Source organism: Trematomus bernacchii, unplaced genomic scaffold, assembly GCF_902827165.1.
Source record: "Trematomus bernacchii unplaced genomic scaffold, fTreBer1.1, whole genome shotgun sequence".
Lineage (NCBI taxonomy): Eukaryota > Metazoa > Chordata > Actinopteri > Perciformes > Nototheniidae > Trematomus > Trematomus bernacchii.
The window spans coordinates 13,496,233-13,521,310 of record NW_022987689.1 but is presented as its reverse complement, the minus strand read 5'-3'; the positions used below and the strand labels follow the sequence as shown (position 1 = coordinate 13,521,310).

The 25,078-nt window shown below is 39.6% G+C and overlaps 1 protein-coding gene across 1 annotated transcript in view; it reads right to left on the bottom strand.

Moving 5' to 3' along the window:
• Positions 1–25,078, bottom strand: part of LOC117488378 (probable G-protein coupled receptor 158) — an 85,808-nt gene that overhangs the window by 42,150 nt on the left and 18,580 nt on the right. Inside the window, exons 3-4 of the mRNA XM_034137228.1 lie at positions 5,566–5,668; positions 525–736 (exon numbers count right to left, since the gene is read on the bottom strand). Coding sequence (XP_033993119.1) covers positions 525–736; positions 5,566–5,668 — 315 coding nt within the window. The remainder of the gene's footprint in view (positions 1–524; positions 737–5,565; positions 5,669–25,078) is intronic.

Genomic DNA, 25,078 nt, shown 5'->3' with positions numbered 1-25,078 from the left:
CCATGTAATGTGACACAAGTTTTAGTCCCTCTTCAACTGGTCAATGACCATTTCTTTCACACTTCTTATCCAGCAGTTAACTATCTTTTTGCTACATAATTGTCTTACCTTAAACGTAAACATAAACTTACCTTATACGATGAGACAAATATTTCAGCATATTGCTGTCTTGACTCCCCATAACATTGTTAAAACAGGCATCCTCCATTTATACTCCAAACTTGGGTCCTGGTTGTGGGTTTTTCTCAAAATAAGTTAGTCGGTATGTTTTTCCAAGATAGAACATCCCTCTATCATTTTATTCTTTCTTTAGCTAGTCCACCATTCCAAGTTTAAGCTAACTTTAACATCTCTTCTATCCTTCTTTCCCATACAGTTCCAATGACAGAACATTTTTGACAAATTACACTTTTAAAAGGGTTTTGGGGAGAACATTTTTAATCAAACAAGCAGTGGGGACCCCAACGTCACCAGCCTAAATGACAATGAAACATTCCTGCACAGTGACTTCTGTGTCCTCTCACCTTCATCCTCCTGAAGTGGTAGATGACCACCATGCCCGCCAGGTCCAGCACCGTGCACAGACCCTGGAAGGAGGCCATAGCTAGCCTCAGGGCCCCGTCCTCCTGCGCCAGGCAGGGGGTCTCGTCCCGGCAGTAGGGGCAGCCCTCACGGCACGGCAGGCACTTACTGGACACCTCAGAGGAATCGTCTCTGTTAGAGCCCTGCTCCTTACCTGAGGACAAGAGAGCACTTTACAATCAGGTATATAAATCCTGGGTTTGCTCATATACAGTACTGCCTTCACACACTTCTAAGATTAAAGAGAGCCTTTTAAAAATGTAACATCTAATCAAACTGATCTTATGTGTTTTTAAGGATTTTCAATGTAATTAATGTGGTTTAGCTGTCACTCTCTGACTTCTCATTAAACACTCAGTTAATCAATTTGAAAGAGTAGAAGTCATCAATCCAATAAATCACAAAGCCTTGCGGGTGATAATTACAAGAATACAGCCTTTAATTAGGCAGATGAGGGAATAATGAAGGAGGCGATAAAATGCTGTGACACCGCTCCTTTCATCTCTCGCGGTCTGAATAATTGTTGTCATACCAGCATGTGGCACACTTGGATGTGGTTTATCAAATCAGTCCCTGGATTACTTTTTCCAACATCTTATTTGAGAGTTTTCACACTAGCATCACTGGATGTGTTCTGTCAAGCGCCTTCTGAAACGCGGAATTAATTAATTACAAGAGAAAAAAAAGGGAAAGACGATGCCAAAAATAGACATGTCTGCTGTGGCAGGATTTGGAGTCAATCTTTAGCGCAAATCCCCACCACACACATACACACACACACACGATGCAGCTCTTCGTGAAAATGGTGTTTGATAAGCATGTAATTCCTCTGTATGTCCCAGAGCTTATGCAGTATGCAAACACTGTGCTAAAGTTGTCTGTGTGAGAGCATCATTGCGTAGGAATGTTCAGAAAGTACTAATGAATAAACATGTCAAGTAGGAATCGATTAAGGCGTAAAGACATTATAAACAATTTATCAAGCAATCAGGCAGTCACTGATGTAAGACATTAAACAAAGTGGTTTAGATTTTCCAGTTAGCCTCACTGTGTTTAAAGGTCAGTACAAGAATGGAAGGAGGTGATCATGAATACGAAATGACTCATGATCCACAAACCTTTGGTTTGCCTGTTTGCTGTGAAACCCAGTTAAGCTGTTGGTCTTCTCTGCAATCATTCACTGACATGCAAACTGTTGGTTTTATTGGTTCAGGATGCAATGTGTATATCATATCTTACGAAAAGCTATTGTTGGAGCTATGTATTGCTTTATATTATTCAATATTTAAACATTTGTTTTCTTGCTGTTTTGTTTATCGTAAATCTATTATTATTTAGTGTTATTATTTAAAGGTGGGGTAGGTAATTTTGGAGAAACCAGCTCGAGTGCGCTAGAATTTGAAAATACAACCGGAATAAATCTGCCACTTCCTTACAGAGCCCCTCCTCCAACACACACGAACGCGCACATGACCAATGAGGGCACGAGATAAGTTTGTGCACAGATGGAAGGCTGACAGGCAGGTAGGCCATCCAGTTATTTTAGCCGGGCCGGCTAAAATGATTGGTCGTGCTTTTTACAGTACTATGGCTTCCACAGATGACCTTTTTTTATGGATTTTTTGTCAAAGCACTTAAGATATTAATTGCTATCGGGATGTTAAGAGCATTCCATGGAATATAACAACAAGTGTATCTCGAGCCGGTTTCTCAAACTTACCTACCCCACCTTTAAGTTATTCCTTGCCTAAGATACGCTATCTGGTGCCTCAGCGGAAGTTTACTTTTAAGTTCATCATCTGTTTTACTTTTCTGTGATTTTGGCCGCTACAGCTATCAAATGTACAGCAACAGGTGTCAATATTCGTTTTTATAGGAAAGGGTTGGGGTTAGGGGTAATTTGGTAGTTTGGAAAAAGGTTGTGGTTTGGGTTTAAAGGATGACTTAAAATAGCTACCTGCCATTATTACATGCAGAAGTTACGTGATGACTAACCCTAACCCTATGGGAAAAAATGATGTATCAACATGCACATGTATGTTGTGAAATATGAATTACAGTCTCTGGTATAGCTACAAAGAGTGTAAGAGAACAGCCTGAAGGATGTTGTACTGTAGCTACATATTAGGGGTGTGATGCAAAGCTACTGTGTGTCTGTTAAATATCTATATTAGTATCTGTATTCGTTATCTGCCTTGTTTTCTGCAATACATCTTTTTTCTCCTGCTTATACTTATGTATCTACAAGTTTAATAAGCGTTTAACTGCCAAACCTGACATTTAAACGCTTATTTTAAAAAGTCCAAGCTGAGGCTTAATAAAAAGCCATGTAACATGATAAAGGTCTGGTTAAAAATCAATACTCCAAAGTGAGCAGGAGGTTAGAGGAATAATATAAGTAAGAGATGCATTAGATGAGAATGCTATCGACAAATGTTTGATAAGCTTGGACCATTTTAAATGCACTTCTGAGACGGATGATTCTCAGATCTTTATATATTGACTACAATGTTTTAGCCAACAGCAAGAATTAAGGATTGTTTGGTACAAATTGGTCATATCTAAATAATGTATTATAATTAGTTTACACTCAGACTATTTGTGTGATTATTAGGTGGATAACTGGTCTTCCTTAAGACATCTGGGCACACAGTTTGTTCTTTCACTGGAGTTTAGAGGGTCAAACCATTGTCAAAATAACTTAAGACAGGCTATAAGGTAAGAAAAAGTTACCCTATTAAGTTAAGGAGTGATCTTTCTAGAACGTTTTTATTGCTTAAAAAATGTTTCCAGTGATTGCCCGTCTTTCAAGCTGCTGTTTTGTTGAAAAGCTTTTTTTTACTATAGTGGTATAGGTGTTGCCTTTGCATGTATACTTTGTGGGTTTGTGGCCTTAATTAAGCTCAGGGACTTACATGAACTGTACCCACATTGGAATATGATTCTGGTACGAGTTGTATGATATAGTTCAACTGTTCAACTGTAAACCTCTACTGTACCGAACAGGATTCTGATAATCGTCATCAATGAAATAGAAAGTAGGCCTATAGCACAACCAAAATAAATCAAACATGTATATCAAAATGAAAAGTTGTTGTTGTTGTTGTTACTGCATCATTCCAAAGAAACAATTTTTAAAAGGAAACCTCTCACTTATCTCAAAATTAGCGATTATCTCTTGACAGGACCCGAGTGTAACGCAATGGGAGGTGTTGCATAGTGATGGTGCACACAGAAGGAAACATAAAACAGCTCACATTTTCTAATAATTATTTTCGCCGTGTTTTCCTCCCTCAATCTTTTCTCTTGCTTTGATATCTGTCCTTTTGGCCTGTTGCTAGGGAACAATACAACATCTGTTTGCAGTCTATTGTGTTTTCTGGGATGTACAAGGAATAACAGACAGGTTCCATGGGGGGGAGTTCAGGGTCGCTAGCTACTGCGACCCAATTTGAGCCGCAGTGATTTTTAATGAGGGGGTCGGCATGGGGTTTGGAAGATGCAGAGTCTCTTCACAGACGGAGCCGTTTGACTACAGGCCTCATCACGCTGCATTACAATAAAGCTGCAGCTTAGCATATCATCCCCCTTGGGGTGCTGTATTGTTGGAGCTAGGGATGAAAACCGCCGTAGTTGCTTGATTATCTCGCTCATCAGGGCCAAGCTTTCAGCATGAGGACAATGCTTCGCTTTCTGTCAAGCTGTCAGCTATAGGCATTAAAATCCAAAGCACGAGCAGGGAGGTAAAGTTAGGAAAAAACTTGAAAACCGCAAGGGTGAAAGGATAAAACATCAGTGGAGGAAAGGTCTAAAGTCAAGTTAAGTGTACATGTTCCGATTTTTAAATATGCAGCCCATATTCATTGTTTTTTAGCAATAAAACGTAGGGAATAGAGATTGATAGCCAGAAGTTTTAGAAAAAAACTGTTATAATTCACCATTCTTAACCTTCAAACTGTGATTGTGCAGTAGTTAACCAAACATAAACATTAGATTATTCATGTCTGTATGGTAATCCTTATTTATTTCAGTCTCATAGTTATGGTAAACATAGGTTGTATGCTAGATGGAAACGCTTGATCTAGCGTGATGGTTAAATTAAGAATAGGATGTCAGGTAACGATTCGCGCAAGGGTTTCTGACAGTTTCTCTTCCAATTCCAAGGAACTGACCTCTCAACTGCATGTGCATGTGTGCATATAACTGTGTGTGTATTTGTATATGTATGTGCATGATGTAAAAAGTGTGTACTGTGTGTACTGTATGTACCTGTATAAAAACGCATGTGTGTGTACGACAGAGTGGAAACTGAATTTCCCCCTCGGGGATTAATAAAGGTCCATCTTCTTCTTCTAGTCGCGGCTGGGGAGTCGCAGGCGGCACACTGCTGCTGCCTTTGTCCCCCTAAGGACATTTGCATATTCATTTGACATACTCTGAAATGTTGTACTTCTGGGTGAAATCAAATAGTCTTGTTTAAAAAATAACAAAACATTTTAAACGGTCAATCTGCCATTTTATGCCGTGTACAAAGGGAAAGCTTGATAGGCGTAGCAACAGTAAGCTAGGACTGTGGGGCTCAAATACAGTTCATTAAACTGTGACTTATCCTTTATTCTAGTTTATCCACAAACTTGTGTTCTCTTTCCACACTGACATCTTATTATCCAACAGGTTTGTTTTTCAGAATCCACCTGTGGCTCCCACTAGAACGCAGAAAAAATACATAGTAGACATTTCCACAATAAGAGCTGTCAAAATCCTTTGACTGAAATGTGAGGCTTCATAACCTCACAGGCCCCAGGATACCCATACAAAGACAAAAGAAGATTATCAAACAAGATGTGTGGCTCTCAGCTGAAAAAGTGTTTTATTTTCTTCTCGTAAATCTCAAAAGATTTACTTTTGAAAAATGCTAAGTTTTGATCTGACAGTTCGCTGCAGTTTGTATTTGTTTATATCACAAAGGGATTTGTAACCTACTTTTGAAGCCATTGAGCGCCACTCTGCTTGGATGGTAGAATCCTCTCCTGCACTGGCACTTGTACTTGTCCAACACAAATCCATGGCCGATGATGGGAGTGCACTGGGAGGAAGAAATGCAGAGAGAGACAATGAGACAATACAATACAATTAGTATTCACCCATTTCGGTTGTCAACAACAAGGGTATCACAGGAGTCAGTTGAATTGAGGCAAAAAGGAATCTGAAGAGGATCATACATGAATGTTAACCACTAAATGGAGCGAGATGATCAGGGGACTCAGCCAACGCAGCTTTGTTTTGGTTCTTGAATCCAAAAGCAAGTGGGAGTAAAGTAATGCAATTCTTGCGTCTGTTTAGGACTCCAGAAGCCAAAATAAGACACAGTAACAACAAACCCATCTTCTACATTGTTTTTGTTATCGAACAGTATTTTACAAATAAAAAGAATTGTTTTTTTATATTTAAATATTTGAGCAAGTCACCTTAGGCGCATTGAGACGGTTCATTACTTTCTGATATTTTACATGCCAAATTTGAAATAAAACGTAGTAGATAAATCAAAGAACATTGTTAGATGCAGCCCTACAGTAATCAAGTCAGCCACTTGTATCATCCAGGAATGAAAGTGAACAACAATGGATGTCAAGTGAACATGAGGTTTAAATTATAATCGCTGCAAAGACAAAGACATTGATGTTCTCTGATTGATGATTTTTCTAGTCACACATTCATTAGTATGATTTAGCACATGGCTCCATAGTATTCTTCCAAATGCCTCTTGAGTAAATTAATGATTTGCAATTGCAGGAAGATCATCCAGATCTTAATGATTTTCCGGACGCAGCAGTGGGATTCAAACAGTTTACCAAAAAAGAATGCTGTAAATTGTATAATTTAAAGACAGAGTGTTTCCAAGACTATTCATCTTTTATCAAAATCAAAGACTATGATATAATGCAGGGTCTGATATTTAAAACAGACATCAAAAACGGTATGAAGCACAGTTTCTTTGTGTTTTAACTGCTAGCTAATGATCATGCTCCACGTGAAGCACACTGCAGTGGTCTCAGTTAATGAACTTGTTTCAATCATGTAATCAAGTCTTCTACACCAGTACATCGTCGACATGCAGCATGAATCGGAAGATGCCCCAGTTATAAAAATGCGTGGTGTCTGGGGAAATAACAGGGCTTCACCAAGTAACAGGGAAACTAATTAATATCTAAATAAAGAATTAAGGGTTGTTTGCAGAATTTAAGCGCGTCTGCATAATTCCAGTTTGCATTGATAACAGTGGGAGCAACATGGGCTTACGTACCATCTGGAGCGAAAGCACACTCAGCAACACTCACACAGAAGCACCAGTGTGGATTTTCTACACTCATGTGAATGCACATATCCCTGTACGAAAATAAATCCAAAATAAATTTGACATGAACATTCATAAATAGTGCATTACATTGCATGCACACAGTAAAAACAGTAGATCTCCTCTGGGACGGCTGCTGCTAGCAGCGTGGCTATATTAAGCCACCACTTCATGAATCTGCGACAGGCACTGAAAGAGTCTCTTTACTTTTCAAAGCAGTTACAATGTTAAAAAGGAAATACGCTCAGTGTACTTCTTCCTGAGAGTTAGATGCGAAGATCTATGGCATTCTCATGTTTGTGCTGTACATACGAAGCTAAAGCCAGGAGGCAATTAGCTAAGCCTAGCATAAAAACTGGGAGCAGGGAAAACAGCCATATCAAAGAAAAATAATTAGCAGAACCTCTACATTCTTAAGGTATAAGCAGGGTTCGAGTTATAAACTGAGCTATGGGGTCTTTAAAACTAACGCACGCACACACACGCACGCACGCACGCACGCACGCACGCACGCACGCACGCACGCACGCACGCACGCACGCACGCACACACACACACACACACACACACACACACACACACACACACACACACACACACACACACACACACACACACACACACACAGCAGCAGCCCTCTACTTGCTACAAACTAAGTTAAATATGAAAAGGTTCAACTACACACACCACATAACACATCATCTCGGCTCGCGCAGCACGCTCACAGGCATCTATTGCGCAACAATGTATTGCACACCTTGGAGGTGAAGTGCAGGCATATTGTCATTTAAGAGAATGCCTAGTTATTTTGGAAAACATGTTTTTCTTTTAGCCTATTTACCTCGTTAACGTAAATAATACTCATTACATTGACACATGCATTATTTACCTCGTTAACGTAAATAATACTCATTACATTGACACATGCATTATTTGTGATTAATATAATGGTTGTTGGTAATGTATTAGCGACCCCCACAGATGTATGATTTCACTGCGTCCGTGCCTCCGTGGGAGCTCAGACCCCTCCTTGTGGGAGCTCAGCTCCCATTGGCTCCCAGATAACACGAACCCTGGGTATAAGTCAACTTATTATTACATTTTTGGGGGAATGTATGAACCAAAACAAAATACTGTGGCTTAAGATAGCTGTTTGTTGTTTTTTCAAGCTAGCTAGCTGGTTCCTAGCTTCCAGTCTTCATGATAGCTTAACTAACATCTTCCAGCCTCTAGCATTAGTAATTTAGTACTGTCGGAAATTCCCCTCTCAAAATCATAACTGAAGAAGATGACATGATGCATGTTGCATGCATGATGCAGAAATGAGTGGAATAGATATTCTCATCTAACTCTTGACAGGAATGCAAATTTAAAGTTCTCTAAATGTCAAAAAGATTATTTGAAAGCAGAATGAGATTGCTTTGCTTTTCAATCAATTGGAATTAGCAGATTTGTAGAAAAAGACACATTGCTCTGCTGTGAATACAAATGCTAGGAGTGATTTATTTAAATTATTATTATATTTTAGACCACTGAATGCCTTTAGCACCACTAGAGCGATGCCAGGTAATGACATAAAAGAGAGGCTAAAGGGTCTTGGTTGGATCATGGTTCGTGTTTTACATAATCCATCAACCCTATCCACATTTGTTTGCCAAGATTTTCACCAAAGAAGATTTTTGAATGATATATAAAACAGATATTTAGCCATTCATTCCCTGGAGAGCCGTGCTTTGGTTGATACCATTTACATCTGCAGAAGACAGGAGTTGATAACAGAGGCATGTGGCACAGTGGATAGAACCTTGGAATGGAGATCAGGTGGTCACAGGTTTAAACCCCACTGCAGTCAGCTTGTCGTTGTGTCCCTGGGCAAGACACTTCACCCCAAATTGCTCCTGTCGGGATTGCCCACATTATTGAGTATGTAAGTCGCTTTGGATAAAAGCATGTAATAACATTCAAAAACATAAAACTAATGTAAAACATTCTTGAGTTTCTTATTTCAGTGGTACTGTCCTTTAACTCCATGTAATGTTGATATGATTTATTTTTAACTATTGCTCAAGTTGAAGAGTTTAAAAAGCTTCCTGCTAAACTCCTGCACACATCAGTTATTTTCCAAAGCTGACAAACAGCCCCAAATCTCTAAACTGGGAAACAGCAGTAGCAGGGGATAAGCCGTTGATGGTGTAAATGTCTAAACTGAAGTGCAAATGGTTGACAGAATAAACAGATACGGTAAATCTTTGCTCCAGTGTTGTACCAGGGAAAGACAAGCAGGAGTCAGGACTCATTGTCTCATTCTGCGTTTGACAGACAAAGTAGATTCACTATATTTACGCAGTTATGTGTAGGACTTCAGTCATTAATAGAAATTAGTAGTGATGCTCCGATCGCCAATTTTGGGGCCGATCGCCGGAATCAGTATCGGCCGATACCGATCGAGTGGGCGGGGCCTATGGGGATCTTCCATTTAAAGTGATTTTTAAAACTCAGTTAATGGGGCTCATTCACTGGCGCTTCCACAAACAACAACCAACATAATTATTACATTCAAATGAAGTACATTATTCAAGTTTACATTCACTTTGGATAATAACACAGGAGAAATGAGTGGAAGCCTCTCTCTTTTCGTCTCTCCCCCTCTCTCTCTTTCCTGACAGCCCGTCAGTATCTCATGCAGCTCACTGATCCAGTAATGAGTGACCCGACAGTGAAGAATAAATATATTTATAACTAGTTTAGCTTGTTCCAGAGGTAGACAAAATAGCTAAGTATGTTAGGTCTATCTCTTAATGTGTGTTTTGCTCCGCTCACCGGTCCGTCACAGCGGGCGGAGCTGCAGGATTTCTGCTTCACACACGTTGCATACCGCTATTTTACTGTCTTTTTCGGACACCTTAAAATACTGCCAGACTAGTGAAGCCATTTTGGCGAGCTTGTTTGCGCACAGAGAAAAGTGTCATGTATTTTACGTCATCATTTTACGTCAGGCTCTCGCGATCGGCATTTTTAGAGAGCACCTATCGATCGGCAGAGAGTGAGTATCGGCCGATATCGATCGGCGGCCGATCGATCGGAGCATCCCTAGAAATTAGTCATGAATAGAAATCAAAGAGCAAAATTCCAAACAAAACGATATTGAGTCAAAAGAAAGCTTGGCACAACAGAAGGTGTTTTTGCCTCTTAACCCTCCTATTGTCTTCGTTTTCCCCCCCTTACTTTACATTTCATTTAATATCCTTTCAAACTGTAAATATTGTATCAGACTACTGGTATACATGAAAAACTGCAGTAAATATACAAAGAATAGACACTGAACATGTATTGCGTGTGCCAGGTGTGATCCATGTGGGGGGATGGGCACAGAAGAGTGGGAAATGTGTCAAATTGTTCTGTGTGTGTGTGTGTGTTTGTGACCGGGAACACCATGGGTGTTACAAAGTTGACTAAATCAGTGGTTCTCAACTGGTGGGTCGCGACCCAAAAGTGGGTCGCGGACCCGTTTCAAGTGGGTCGCGGATGTGTGAGTGAAGAAAAAAAAGTTGAAAAAAAAAATTGGAATTTTTTTTTTTTTTTTTGGGAAAAAATGCAAACTTTTATTTTGAAGGACCGATTTTCTAACGCTGTGCATGCAGTAGGCGTTGGACTGGAAGTACCGGAGACCATAAATGGTTTTGAAAACTTCTGTCACGTAGTGATCATCTTCTCAATAAAACATCTCTGCTGATGTTTTTTCGAGTCTTCTGGCCAATCAGAATCAAGATTGTTGCCGGAAGTCCCCACGGAGAATAACTGCGGTAGAACTATTCTTTATACATCCATGGGTACAACTTCAGATAAAAATGAACACATAATGAAATATGACCCCCGGTTTGATGATTGACAGGTCACAGAACAATGGGAGCGATCTACCCTTACCCACAATTTAAAGTAATTCACACAGACTATCTCCTCTTTACTCTTCTCTCAGCAAGCTGTCAGAACTAAGTGAAAAACAAACAATGGCATAAAATATTATTAATATGTCGGGTAGTAATAGATTTATTTATTTTCTTCTCAGAGTGTACCAGAATGCGTAGTTTATGTTAGTATTTCTAAAAATCTCCTGGGGGAGAATCCCCCCAGACCCCCCTGCTGGGGTTGGGTTTTCAGCATGTGTGCCTTTTTATATAGTTCAGCTTTGATTCCATCATCTCATTAAACCTTTTTTTAAAGCATACTTTAGTTCTGTGAAGGGATATAAGGGATATATGCACTGTACTTCACTTTTATTAATATTGTATTCTGAAAAGCGTATATATTACAGCACGATTTTTTGTTGAATAGATTTGAGTGCTTCAAAATGTTGGGTCGCGATGTATTGACCAAGTAAAAAGTGGGTCCCGAGGCCTAACCAGTTGAGAACCACTGGACTAAATCATCCAAAATTCAATGAAAGTGGTGATCAGCAATTTTATATGTTCAAATGTCTACTGTGAAAGATATCATAAAGCCTTAATGCAATCGAATCTAAAACAAAAAAGTTATGATTGATGAAAGTAGTAAATCGGTCAGATTTCACCCGAAGACAACAGGAGGTTTAAAGCCATGTTCATAAATGCTATTGTCCTTTGGGTAGATGAGTCATGTTTCATGATTTTGGGGTTAAATGTCCAAACGATTACACTACTCTATATATGGGATGCAGCTACAGCCAAATATTTCATTTCTATGCAAGCTCTCTCATTTGTTAAATTACAATTTGCATGCAAATCACAAGTTGGAACCCAGTAAGATAAAAAAAAACACAGCCTGTCAACTGGTAAAGTAAATCTTTACATGTGTTTTTGTGCATATTCTCTCTAGGGAGACACCTCTGAAATGACAGTGAAGTCTGCTAAACGCAGGAAGGGGACACTGATTTGAGTTATTGTCTTATAGCATTTTCATATCTCCAAACGAGAATGAATCTGGGGCTTGGCCAGGATTTTTCCACCTCTATGGGTGGAGGAGCAGGTGGCGAGCCGATGATTCAGGCTCCCAGAGGGCCCCTAACGTAGTGGGAGTTTAACTTCTAATCTTATCATCTGCTGAGCATGAATAGAAAGAGACAAATACATGGATATAGGACGGATGGATGGATGGATGGATGGACGGATGGATGGATGGATGGATGGATGGATGGATGGACGGACGGACGGACGGACGGACGGATGGATGGATTGCTGAAAAGGTCAATCAATGGACGGATGTATAGACAAATGGACATTGAATGGGTGGATGGATGGATGGATGGTTGAATGGATGAATAAATGGACAGATGAATGGACGGACGATGGCTGGATAGACAGGATGGATGGATAGATGATAAATGGATGGATGGATAGACTGATAGATAGACAGAAAGGGATAGATAGATAGAGAGATAGATAGATAGATAGATAGATAGATAGATAGATAGATAGATAGAGATAGATAGATAGAATATTGAGTAATTACTAAACCTTACCCACAACCAACCACACACATTCCCACCAATGCATTCATATAACCACCAGCATAGGAACTTCTTTTCTGCTTACTCCAAAGAAAGTAGAGACTCATTAAGATAAGACCTACCCAGGGACACTTAGGTGGGCTAGGATGAAATATGATGCTTATTTCAATGGGCTGTGTGCATTCAAAACGTTGCATTTATTAAACCTGTCGCCGCTATCACAGCAGAACCAGTTTTTGGTTCCCAAGTGCATATACACTTTCAACTTTTTACAAGAGGAGTAACATGTTGTTTCCAACCTTACTACATTCCCCAAGCCCATACATTTCACAGCACATATCCCATGAGTATAATACAGGAAACACAAAGTCACAGAATGCCACAGAAGATCGACAAGGACCATCAAAAGTAGATTAATGTCAACCAATACCCCTGAACTGCCTGGCTTGCAAAGGGCTCCATATGTCATCTATCACCAGTGTGGCTTTCTCCAGCGAAACAATACACACTTGTGCAGCAGCACTCGCACGCACACACACACATCAAAAGGCAGGTGGTTTAGCGATGCCAAGGCCAGCCTTGCTTTTCCTCAGCCACCATGGAAAGGCTATGAAGCGGTCGTTTGACGTGTCTCAGTTTGATGGATTACCTCAGTATCAGAGTAAGTATTTTGTAATTGCACCTTACTTCAGATGCAGTGGGGGCTTCTAAGTTCACTTTCTCTCCAATATACGGTGGCCCTGAAGTGCAAGTCAAAACAACATTTCACAAAACACTACAGCATTTCAGAAAACGCTACAGCATTTCAGAAAACACCACAGCATTTCAGAAAACAACACAGCATTTCACAAAACACTTCAACATTTCACAAAACGCTACAGCATTTCAGGAAACACCACAGAATTTCACAAAACACCACAGCATTTCAGAAAACGCTACAGCATTTCAGAAAACGCTACAGCATTTCAGAAAACGCTACAGCATTTCAGAGAACGCTACAGCATTTCAGAAAACACTTTGACATTTCAGAAAACACTACAGCATTTCAGAAAACACTACAGCATTTCCCAAAACGCTACAGCATTTCAGAAAACACTACAGCATTTCAGAAAACACTTCAACATTTCAGAAAACGCTACAGCATTTCAGAAAACGCTACAGCATTTCAGAAAACGCTACAGCATTTCAGAAAACGCTACAGCATTTCAGAAAACACTTTGACATTTCAGAAAACGCTACAGCATTTCAGAAAACACTACAGCATTTCAGAAAACACTTCAACATTTCAACTTTTACGGAAAGGGTATTCCTTTAGGGAGAACACTTCTTGTTTCTGATTGGACAGAGCCAGCCAGGTTTTTACTAACCGGTATCGGTATGTTGTTACTTCGGCATCATTTTGAAACGTGTATTACAATTAAATCACGGTAAAATATGTACATTTTGTTGTAGTTGGTATCTACCATAGTATATGCATGGATATAAGCCCCGCCCCCTCTCCAGCGCGTCTTGTTTGAATGACAGGAGTAAACACAGCTGACAGCCGCGGTGAAACTCGAGCGATTAGAGCGATGCAAATATTCGGGGCTTATCTCCATGTAAATACTATGGTAGACTACAACAAAATGAACATATTTTACCGTGATTCAAGCAAGTGAAAAGAATTAAGAAATCTCATGTTTGTTTTCTTTTTATTTATTTAGCCTGACATTGCAGGAGGTTCTTTTCAAAATATACCCATTTAATAGTTCTTCTCAAAGTTATCTTGCAAAACCTGTACAACAATCGATTGTTTTTTGTAAAAAAAACGACACATCTGGAGATTTAGCTACATAGATAGATAGCTAGCAATGACAGTTACTATCTACTAGCTAGCTATGTCTGAAGGCGACATCCCCGAATGTAGCTATAGATAGCTTGCACGTATAAAGATAGATGAAGATGACATCCACATTCTTGAGGCCACCTACCAAGCTCTAATTTGTTTACCCAACAACGAAAAATTACCGCATTTGAGGAGCACCAAAATCGTCTAGGGGCTCTTTTGCATTATGGTCTTGTGAGCCTGCTGTCAATTCCAGCTTCTCTGGGATAGATTCTTGAATGACAAATAAATATTGCTGTAATGTGGCAAGTCTGGAAAGAAGCTGTTCTCTTTGATCTGTTCTCTTTGATTCCCAAGGACAGGCCAAATGACTAAATAATACTGTATAGTATGTTTCAGTATAATTTAAGTCCATTGTGGCTCAGCTGGAAATATCTCCACTTGTCGAGGATTAATGTTCACCAAATGATATCCAGCTGTTTTAAAGTTAGTCTTTTAGAATCACTTTCCCCTTGAAAAATGTTGCAAGTTAAACTCCAACAAAAAAAATATTGAAGTTACAAACCAACAATCATAAAATGCAGCATAGTAAAACCTTTGTCTAACAAGTACAAACAGGTTCTGGAAGAACTGCCAGCACAACACCACATCACAATATCTCTTGATACTATAACGCAAAATGTGAATCGAACTTAACATTTGAGTGAATACAACACCGAAGTAGCGTGAAACCTAAGAATGAATTATCAGATCGGTAACATCCACATGGAGGCTTTTCATGTTTGGACAGCAGCCTGTGGTACCTGTTTCTGGTTTCTCCCGATAAAATGTGATGAAAATCTGTAAACACGACACCAAGATGGGAGTTGGCAAGCGAGGCGAAGAGAGAGAGAAAGAGAGCACTCTGCATCCCTCAGAGATCTATAAATACACTGAAAGCATTAAACCCTAAAAGCATTACAATCACACTGTCCCCTGGGTATGGAATTTGCCTGCTGCTGTTTCACAAGACAACCAACCACTGGATGTCTGAGGAGAAGAGACCTTGGACTAAAGCCTGTCTGGAATTTCTCCATCAAAAAACGGCGATATATAGCCGCTTATTGATTGGTGGCTTGTTGCGGTTGCAGTGCTGGGACTAGAGCTGAGTGCTGCTGCCGGTCCCCCTGCATCCTTAAAAGGGTATTACCTGGGGAATTGCAGTTGATAGGATTGCAAATTCAGAAAACCAGGGCTCTGATTTATTTAAGTTGGGAACAATGTTCAAAATGTTACCACTGATTGGCTACCCAGCCTTAGGAAAATGTGTCAAGAGTAAAATGCAAGTCTCAATTGGCATTTTAAGACCTGTGAGATGAAGGCTTAGTTTTTCCACATAGACATCAGGGTGGGTGGTCCCAAGCCTCCTACGTGGACTCGACTGGGAGGCCTCACTCAATTAAGATCTAACTGCTGCTGCCACAGACTTGACAGGCTCTTACATTTGGCCGTGGCAGCCGCGGAGCTGCAGGCAACAGATTAGAGAGTGAATGGTGTTTCTCTGTGGAGGATGAATCTTCCCTGACGACTGTCCCTCACTGCTGTCACTCCTCATCCCTCCCTCCCTTCATCCCGGTCTCATCCTGCTCTCCATCCTATTTGCATCCTCATCCTTTGATTTTCCTCACTTTATGCTACAATGTATGCGTCATCAGCCTCATTATAGATCAAAGGAAGAAATATGAAGAAATTGCCAGGAAACCGGCTTTTGTTACCTTCAGTTTTGTTGAAAATCTTAGAAATAATTTCATATTTTTAATTGAGAACACATATAATTATTAATTCTTAAATTTAGGGTAAGTTTCCAGTGTAAATAACTTTTTTCCAGAAAGCAGGCCACTCCAGCAATTTAGGATACTGAGTAGCACATTAAGAAACTTTAAATTGAGGGGCTTGTAAGAGGCGGTAAAACTGATATTGCTGAAATTGTAACCAAAAATACATTCATAGACTTCCTCCTGTACAAGATGTTATAAACAATGAGCCGTTTGTGAGATTGTGACTTATTTAGAGAGCCTTCTTAGCGAGAAGAGTGTCTTTTCCCGACTGTGAAACATTTCAACATCTACAAAGTGCCAAAAAAAACAATGATCCATCCATACTATTAACACTAAAAAGCCTATGGAAAGGTTATTGAAAAGGATTGAGGCACAATAAATATCTGAGAAAGCATTGTGTTCGACAATTCGGACATCGTTCGCTTCAAAATGTTATGCTCTTGGTAACCCTCTAAGTCAGTTTTCGCCTGTAGTCTCTTTATAAACAAACTTTCCTTTTATGTGTTTATGTTTTTAGGCTTGATTACAAAACTGTTTGATACAGTTAAGCAAATTATCGTATTTAGTTTAATTTAGGAAAACATTGTGAATTCAGTTAGAATAAGTATATGTGACACAAATATACTGCAACTTGTTAATAACTTAAGATACATAACAAGAAGGAGATCAGCGGTCTCCTGGGTCAAAGCTCTCTGTTTGTTTGAGCCATGAATCATCCTATTCTCCAACCAATATATCAATCCGGTTACTCATGCCAGTGCATGTCATTCAGCTGAAGGTAACAGACACAGAGGGCTACTGACCCAAGCCATCAGGAGGTGAGTTGAGTGTTAAAGCAATGGAGCAATAAAACGATGGTACTACACCTACAGTATGTGTCAGCTGTGACGCCTTTGGGCCCAAAAATACTTTTTCCCATTGACTTACAAACGGAAAGAGACGGAAATCAGAGGATAATTGTCCTAAAAGTTATAAAATGTGCTTGAATCAGAATCTGCTGTTATTTTTCCTCTCCTCATTTGACCGATCCAAGACGAGATGCAACAACTTGGAGGCGGGGCTTAAGGAAAACGCAAGTGCGCATGCTCTGAGTCTGTAGTCTCCGGATGATCCAGGTATGTTTGCCACTGAGCAAATTCCATAGGAATCAACGTGGCATTGCCTCCAACGCTGTATCCAGTTCTCTTCAGACATCTATGCACCGACCATGTTCTGTATTTGACAATTTTGTAAAACCAAGTATATGTGGGGTCTCCTGATTTAAGAAGGTTTAGAATAGACAATAAAAGAAGGAGCATTGTTGCAGTAATTAGGCAGCATTAAGCATCCTTAAGTTTGCGCTGACTGGACCGGCAAGGATATGAAACAATGGAGGGAGCTCATTGTGGTTCATTATGTACCAAAATGCAACCTCCTGAGACATGTTCAACTTAATTCCCCTAATATATAACACAGGTTTTCTCTGGTATATATAATGCTCCAAGTTAAAACAGAGATAAAAATGGCAATGTCATCATTTTCTGGCTTTGCAGTTATGCTCATGACCCGTAAAGTAATTTGGATTTTCGAAACTGGTGGGATTCTCCTTTAAGATTTCATTATTTTGAATTTGTGTCAGAAAATGATCAATCTCATCACGCTCAAACTTAACAACTTGCAGTAGTGTCATATCAAATTCCGATATATGACCTGTTGTCTTTTTAGGATAATAAAACAATTAAAACAAACCTAAAATCCTTTGATGATAACTAAAGAGATGGCTTTCATTGTCAAAGATTGGTGGAGTCTATCTCTGTGAACTAAAAACGATTGACTTTGACAAAGAAAGCTGCAGACTCCGCCTGCAGTGTCTTTCCGCTGGGTGTTTTATTAAAGCTGAGAAAGATATTGCAAAAACAAACTCTTTTTAATAAAAAGTGTTTACACTCAGTGCACGAGTATTGAGAACAACTGACTTGAAGCTAAACTATGCCTGGTCTTGTATTATTGATGTGGTTTTATAATAACAAAGGCCCGGCAGTACACTTCTGCTGCATAGTGCTGCTCAGCTCCCAGCTGGCTGTCTCCTGTACCTTAAAAAATGTACCATACAATAGGAATATTCTCTATATTCTATATCATAAAATACACTTTTGCAACACAACGCACTGCAGTGGCATGACTTTTTTACACGAGTGGGCCCATTTAAAAAAGAAACCATTTTGTGTCACAGTCATGGCAGTGAATAGGATCAATCCAGATGGCTATTGGCTTTAATGGAGACAGTATGGTAATGCACAATATGAATGTGTGCTCTGTTACAGTACGTGTCTCCCCCATGGATGTAAAGAGAACTGGATACAGCGTTGGAAGTGGGGCCTCGTTCATTCCTATAACATGTATTCAGTGGGGTGTGAAGCCAAAATGGCCTGACTATAGTGAACAAATATACCTGGATCTTTCCGCAGAATCCATGCACATTTGCGATTCCCTTACGCCCCGCCTCCTTGCCGCGTCACGTCTGGCTCGGAAAAAAGCAGCATTTAGCGCATTTTACAACTCTAATTACTCCGAATTTAGGATAGAAATACTTTTAGGTCCATTATGGTTTAAATGAAAGCTATTCAAGCGTCCTGGCTGGAAGTTGATTTACGTTAAAAAAAAAAATCTGCTGATTTATAGATGTCTCTTTCCTAATGTCAATGGGAGAAAGTATTTTTGGTCACTACGAGGATTCGCTATAAAGCCCGGCCCACTTCCTGTGGGCTTAGGCTCCCTAGATCACAAAAGTCTTCTTTTATATATATCGACATTTTCAAAGCTGTACAATAAGGTTTGCTTCGTTCATTTGAGAGTATATTTACCTTTGTTTCACCTTTTATTATAAAATACAGCTTTGAATATAAATACAAGTGGTCAGTGTCTGATGATAAGAGAATAACAATGCTTAAACACACACAAGCATTTACAGTTCTTATTATGCAGTAGGTCTTAAAAGAATTCAACCGAGCTCTATAGCTGTTCAGCTTTTAAATCCCCCGTGGAGAGCTTGAGAGCCTCTGGCAGAACAAAACCGAAAAGACAGAGCAGAACGGGTTATTTTCTGTCTCCTCTTTTTCACTTGCAAGAGATAAGACAGGTAAAAAAAACAGGTCTTGCGAGTATCAGCTCTCCTGACAATTAAAGAATGACATATCTTAGAAGAAACCCAAAATCCAGCATATTTCTCAATGTAAGCATCCATTACTGCTTACATTCCGCAGGCTCTTGCAGTGTCTTATTCGTTTGGATATCCCCTTCCTTAAATGCAGTTTATACTGACTGTAAGACTTTTGAAGCTTAAATCCTCTACTTTCTCTCACAATGTGCCAGAGACGATAAGGATTGCAAAAAACAACATAGTAAGGGAGAGACAAATGTTTAATTTATGTCACTTTTATAACCCCATACAGCCTGAGACTGTTTTCTTACAGTGGGGCACATTTGGCCACAATACATCTTCAGAATAGCAGGAGAAAAGATGCATCACTATTAAGAGTTGCTGAGCTGCAGCTAGAAATAATACTTCTGATGCTTTTTCTATTTTGGATTTAGTTTTTCGTGTCAGCATAAAGTCCACAAATCTACACTGTAGTGATAGCAGTAACCCTTTTATGCCGAAGACGATGTTGCTGCAGCCTTTAAGGGATGCAAGATTCAAATCTATTTAGTTGATACAGTAACCCATAATTGGGTGTTACTTGATTAACATTTTGAATGCAGGACTTGTAACTGAGTATTCCTACACTCTGATACTTCTACTTTTATTCAAGTACAAGATCTGAGTACTTCTCCCATCTCTGCCCATAAGGGAAAGAAAGAAAATGGATGATTTAATATTCCATTTCTCTGAGCTAACACAACAAAAACAAAGAACATTTCTGACTTGGGATTCTGACTGTTTGACGTTTATTTACTTTTTTCTGGTAAAGTGCATCAACAGAAACGTGTATTGCAAACTGCAATCATGTGTTTTTTCGTCTGAAACACCAACATGTTTTGTTCTCTTGTAAATGTTTACTAGAGACCAAACGGTAACAACTTCTGTGTCAATCTGGGCGTCATTGGGCCCAAAAACACTTTTTGCCATTGACTTACATTGGACCAAGACGAAGACACCTTGGCGAATATAAACAAATAACTAACTTTAACTTCCATTAAAGGTAGGGTAGGTAAGTTTGAGAAACCAGCTCGAGATCGCTAGAATTTGAAAATACACAACCGGAGAAAATCTGCCACTTCCTTACAGAGCCCCTCCTCCAACACACACGAACGCGCACATGACCAATGAGGGCACGAGATAAGTTTGTGCACAGATGGAAGGCTGACAGGCAGGTAGGCCATCCAGTTATTTTAGCCGGGCCGGCTAAAATGATTGGTCGTGCTTTTTACAGTATTACGGCTTCCACAGATGACATTTTTTTATGGATTTTTTGTCAAAGCACTTAATATATTCATTGCTATCGGGATGTTAAGAGCATTCCATGGAATATAACAAAAAGTGTATCTCGAGCCGGTTTCTCAAACTTACCTACCCCACCTTTAATGAACTTCCATAATTCCACCAATTCTGAGTATCTTCAGGCTTGATCGCTCTTATTGTTTGTCACTCGTTAGCAAAATTAAATGTAATGTAGTCAATGAGAGCAATTTAACTTTGAATTGTCTGCAAATCCTTCATTGACTGTAATTTAATTATCCGAATACAACGTAATAAATACAATAATATAATATACATATATAATATAACTGTTCCATTATCGACCTTTAATTTAGCTGTAATTCCCTAATCGGAAGAATTAATACATTTCAGCTTCTTCGGGCCATTATCTATCGTGTATTATCCACTTTAAAGCAGTAAAAGAAGCTGAAGGGAAATCTTAATTATAAATCAGTACATTCAAGTAATGATTGACTTCGTAGGCTGGCAAAAGCAGATCAGTACATGTCGACAGATTGAGCGATAACCCAAGGTTTTTACATTTTTTAACAACATACATTTCCCATTTCCAGGCTCTGTATCTATCGTTCATCACCACTTTAAAGCAGTACCAAAAAGTTGAAGAGTATTTCATAATTATAACTCAGTATGTTCAAATCATTATTTAATTTGTAGGCTGGCAAAAGCAGAGCCGGACGTGTGGACAGATGGAGGGATCATTTCTGGCTTGCCTCTCTGCCCCTACTCACAGGAGATAATTGGCGTCAACACAGAGAAAGGAGTAAGGGTGATGGAGGAGGCAGAAATGGAAAACATGAGAGTAAAAGAGAGATGAGGAGGGAGCGATGGCCAAAGATAGAGAAGATATTTTGGAGAGTGTGAATAGCCATGGAAACAGAGGGTGTAAGAGGGGAGGAGGAAGTGGAGCTGATTGAGGAGAGGAAGTGAGAGGAGAGACAGAGGGGGTAACCCTCCTTGGCTGTCACAGCAGTTTACACTCATTAGCAGAGCTCTGCCTTTGAAGCCCTTTATCTCCAGCGGCACGTTTCACACACAGGCACACACACACACACACACACACACACACACACACACACACACACACACACACACACACACACACACACACACACACACACACACACACACACACACACACACACACACGTCGATGCTTACTTACATTTAAAAAGCACATAGAGAAGAAGAAAAAAGACATAAACCTACTCAGATGCATCCAGTCACAAATCACCCACTAATCATCCTCATCCTTGTCTAATTATATAAGCAGGGGCTCCTTATGTAACATGTTTCCCCTACGACTGACTATCCATAATGCATGAAGTCTTGTATTTGGTTCATGGTGACACATCCTACCTTCCTGCACAGCCAAGAAGAAGAAGCTCATGTAGGGTAGGGGTGCTCATTCATATGCAGCTAATTTAACCTACAACTCCTGGTTAAATATTATTTTTGTGTTTTGTTAAGGATTCCTATCGAACAATCCACTAACTTGAGTTCACTTAAAGTGGACCTATCATGCTATATTTGAATAATATAGTATAGGACCATACCTATATAAGGCATATTTATACTTTTTTTTTTTCAAAATACCAAACAGATCATGCATTTTAGCCATGCCTCATTTCGCTCAATTTGACATTTTTTAGCTCTGTTTTTGCAAGGGCAGATTCAGTGAGAACAGCACCATCTACAGGCCTGGCATATGTACTAGAGCGTCTCCAGCGCTTTCGAACGGCAATGGCCGTGGCTGTCTCCTCCTGATTGGTGGAGTTGGCCCAATAGCCGTAGCGCCACTGTCCTGACGTCAGGACAGTGTTCAAATCTGGATCAGTTTTGATCAGATCCGTTGCAGCCCCTTTTTTAGAGATTTGGGTATGGAGGAAAATAGAGAGAGTTGTGTTTTCTGACACTTGGTGAGTTCCCTGGAACACCGGGGACACATATTCATGTATAAAAGACGTACAAAAGTGCATTTTGCATGATAGGTCCCCTTTAAGGATCACTAATCAATATTGTTCATTGTTAATGGTTTGAATTAGGACTGCAACTAAGGATTAGTGTTACTATCGATTAATCTGCTGATTACTTTTGGGGTTATAGTATGGGAGGCTGTGGCTCATTGAGATAGTGCGTTGATCTTCTGATCTGGGGAGAGCAAGATTGCCCACAGTATCGAATGTAAGTGACATGAATTGTTTGTTAGAAAAATAGGGGAAAATGTCCTTTCCAGTTTCTCCAAGTCCAAGGAGATGTCAATTCAGTCAGACAACTCACGTTTGAAATGTTTATTATCAGCAGCATTTAGATTGAGTTTGGCGTCATAACTTCCCATAAATACTTTTTACAGAGACCATCGAGGAGTGATAATTAAATAACTATCCCCTGGGGCCTACAGGTGGATGCTGGGGTGGTGGGGGTGAGGCAAAAAGCAGCAGTGGTGTGGAAGCATGGCACCAGCATTATAAGGCAGAGGGGGAGATGGCAAATATTGCTGCTTAAAAAGCGCCAGATTAAGAAGAATGTGTTTGGTTAGAGGGGGCAAGTCATGTTACGTGTTACGTAATCGGAGATACAGGGTCCCACGATTCAATAAGGTCAGACTGAAGCACTCCTTTGTGCATCAGTCAATCCTCTCAGTAAATACAGAGCTAAATCCCAGATCAAATGCACGCTGAAGGCTCTTTGAGCAGCTTTTCTCTCACTGATTGTGCTGTTATGTTAAATGTTTGTTGTTTGTGTTTCATGTATTTTTGTCTGGATATTTGTCTGTTGATGTTGGACATGGAGCTGCTGTGACGCAAGTCAAATTCCAGACTTGATCTGACAAATAAAGTAATATCGTATCGTATCGTGTATATGTAACATGTAACATGTTACATGTAACATATCTAACCCTTAACCTAACTCTACTGCCTGAGAGTCCAACATGATGATGTGTATAATGAAATGATATGAAACTGAGATAAGCTGGAAATCTGTATTTACATGAAAAATGACTTTAACCATTATTTGATCCAAATAGTTGGGTTTTATCGATTGACATAGATTAGATGTCATGAATCCTAGATTTTTGTGTTTAATGTTTCCTGTTTTATTTTTGAAAAGTGTTCACCCCCTCTTTCATGGCTGTTTTCACTTCCTGTCTCTGTGTTTTCCCTCCTGTTTGATTACCTGATTGTGTTCACCTGGTGCCTTTGTGTCTGGCCTCCCCTCCCCAGCTGTGTCTTGTCTTTGTGGTTAGTCTTTATTTAGGCATGTCTCCCCTTGGGTTCCTGTCTGTTTTCCCAGAGGTCCTGCCTGTGTTTTGGATCCTGTTCCTCGTGCCCCACGGTCTGCACCTGTTCAGTTTGTCTTTACTTTAGTTTTGCCTTGCTTTTGTATCAGCTTTATTTATTTCAAAGCTCGCTTTTTGTTTAAACTTTATACTTGCCTCCTCTTTAACTGTGTTTCAGTACAACATCTTGTTAAAACCTTGACATTAGACAACCAATCTGAAAGCTGACCCAATGACCAATATCACCCAACTTCACATGTCCAATAAGCCCTGCTATGCATTTTTATATCTTGTATGTTTCACATCAATGCAATATCCGTAAGAATGAAAAACCCTTTCTGTCATTCAGACTGTTCATCCGTATAATTCCAATAAAGTTGAATAGCCAAGCTTCGTTTCATTGAATTTCGTATGTCGTATTTGTAATCTTTTTTTGTAAGGAGTTCAACATGATACAAAGTATGTTCCCTTTTATATTAGCTGATTCAATTGCATATTGGGTTTTACTTTAAAATAACTAAAAGTCAGCTTTGCATTGTTGGTATTTTCGCCATTTGGGAGATATGTCGCTGTCAGAAATGTACAACATGGAGGACTTTTAAGAACTTAAGAAGGCTAACATGAGCAATATCCACTAGCTACCTTCCCAACAAAGGAGAGGACAAAAACAGGCTGTTTTTCCTTTGACGCATTATAAACAGAGTTGAAAAGCTGCAGTGTTAACATAAAAGTTGTTTAGCTACAGACTGAGCCATTACATCATAGTAACAATGAGAAGCCGTGGTAACACTCTGCTCTGTCACATTACTGGAGTCTGTCTTGGAATTATAGTTCTTTCTGAGACAGAGCCTACGGGTGTGTTTGTTCTCAACGGGGAAGCAATGAGCTTCACACAGCCCATTTCCCAAAAACTGTACTTAGCGAGAATTAGAAATTAACTGTTTTTTAATGAGGACTTTGGTACAAAAGGCTATTATTTTCTCCTTGGTCTGTACACAAGCCACAAAATCCCTTCATTTTCTTTTTATCACATTTTTCCTAAATGTAGTGTTGTGTGCATGCACTCTGAAACTATTTGGCATCCAAATCATTTCTCCTGGCAGCTTTTCACCACACTGGTTTGGTACTTTGATTGTACAAGAGAATGGAAGTAATGTCCCATAATTACTTTAATAAGGGTTGGCTGAACAACAAGAATAGGACATTAATTACAGCAAACATAAAGTGGTAAAATAAATTATTATAGTTGTATTATCGAGT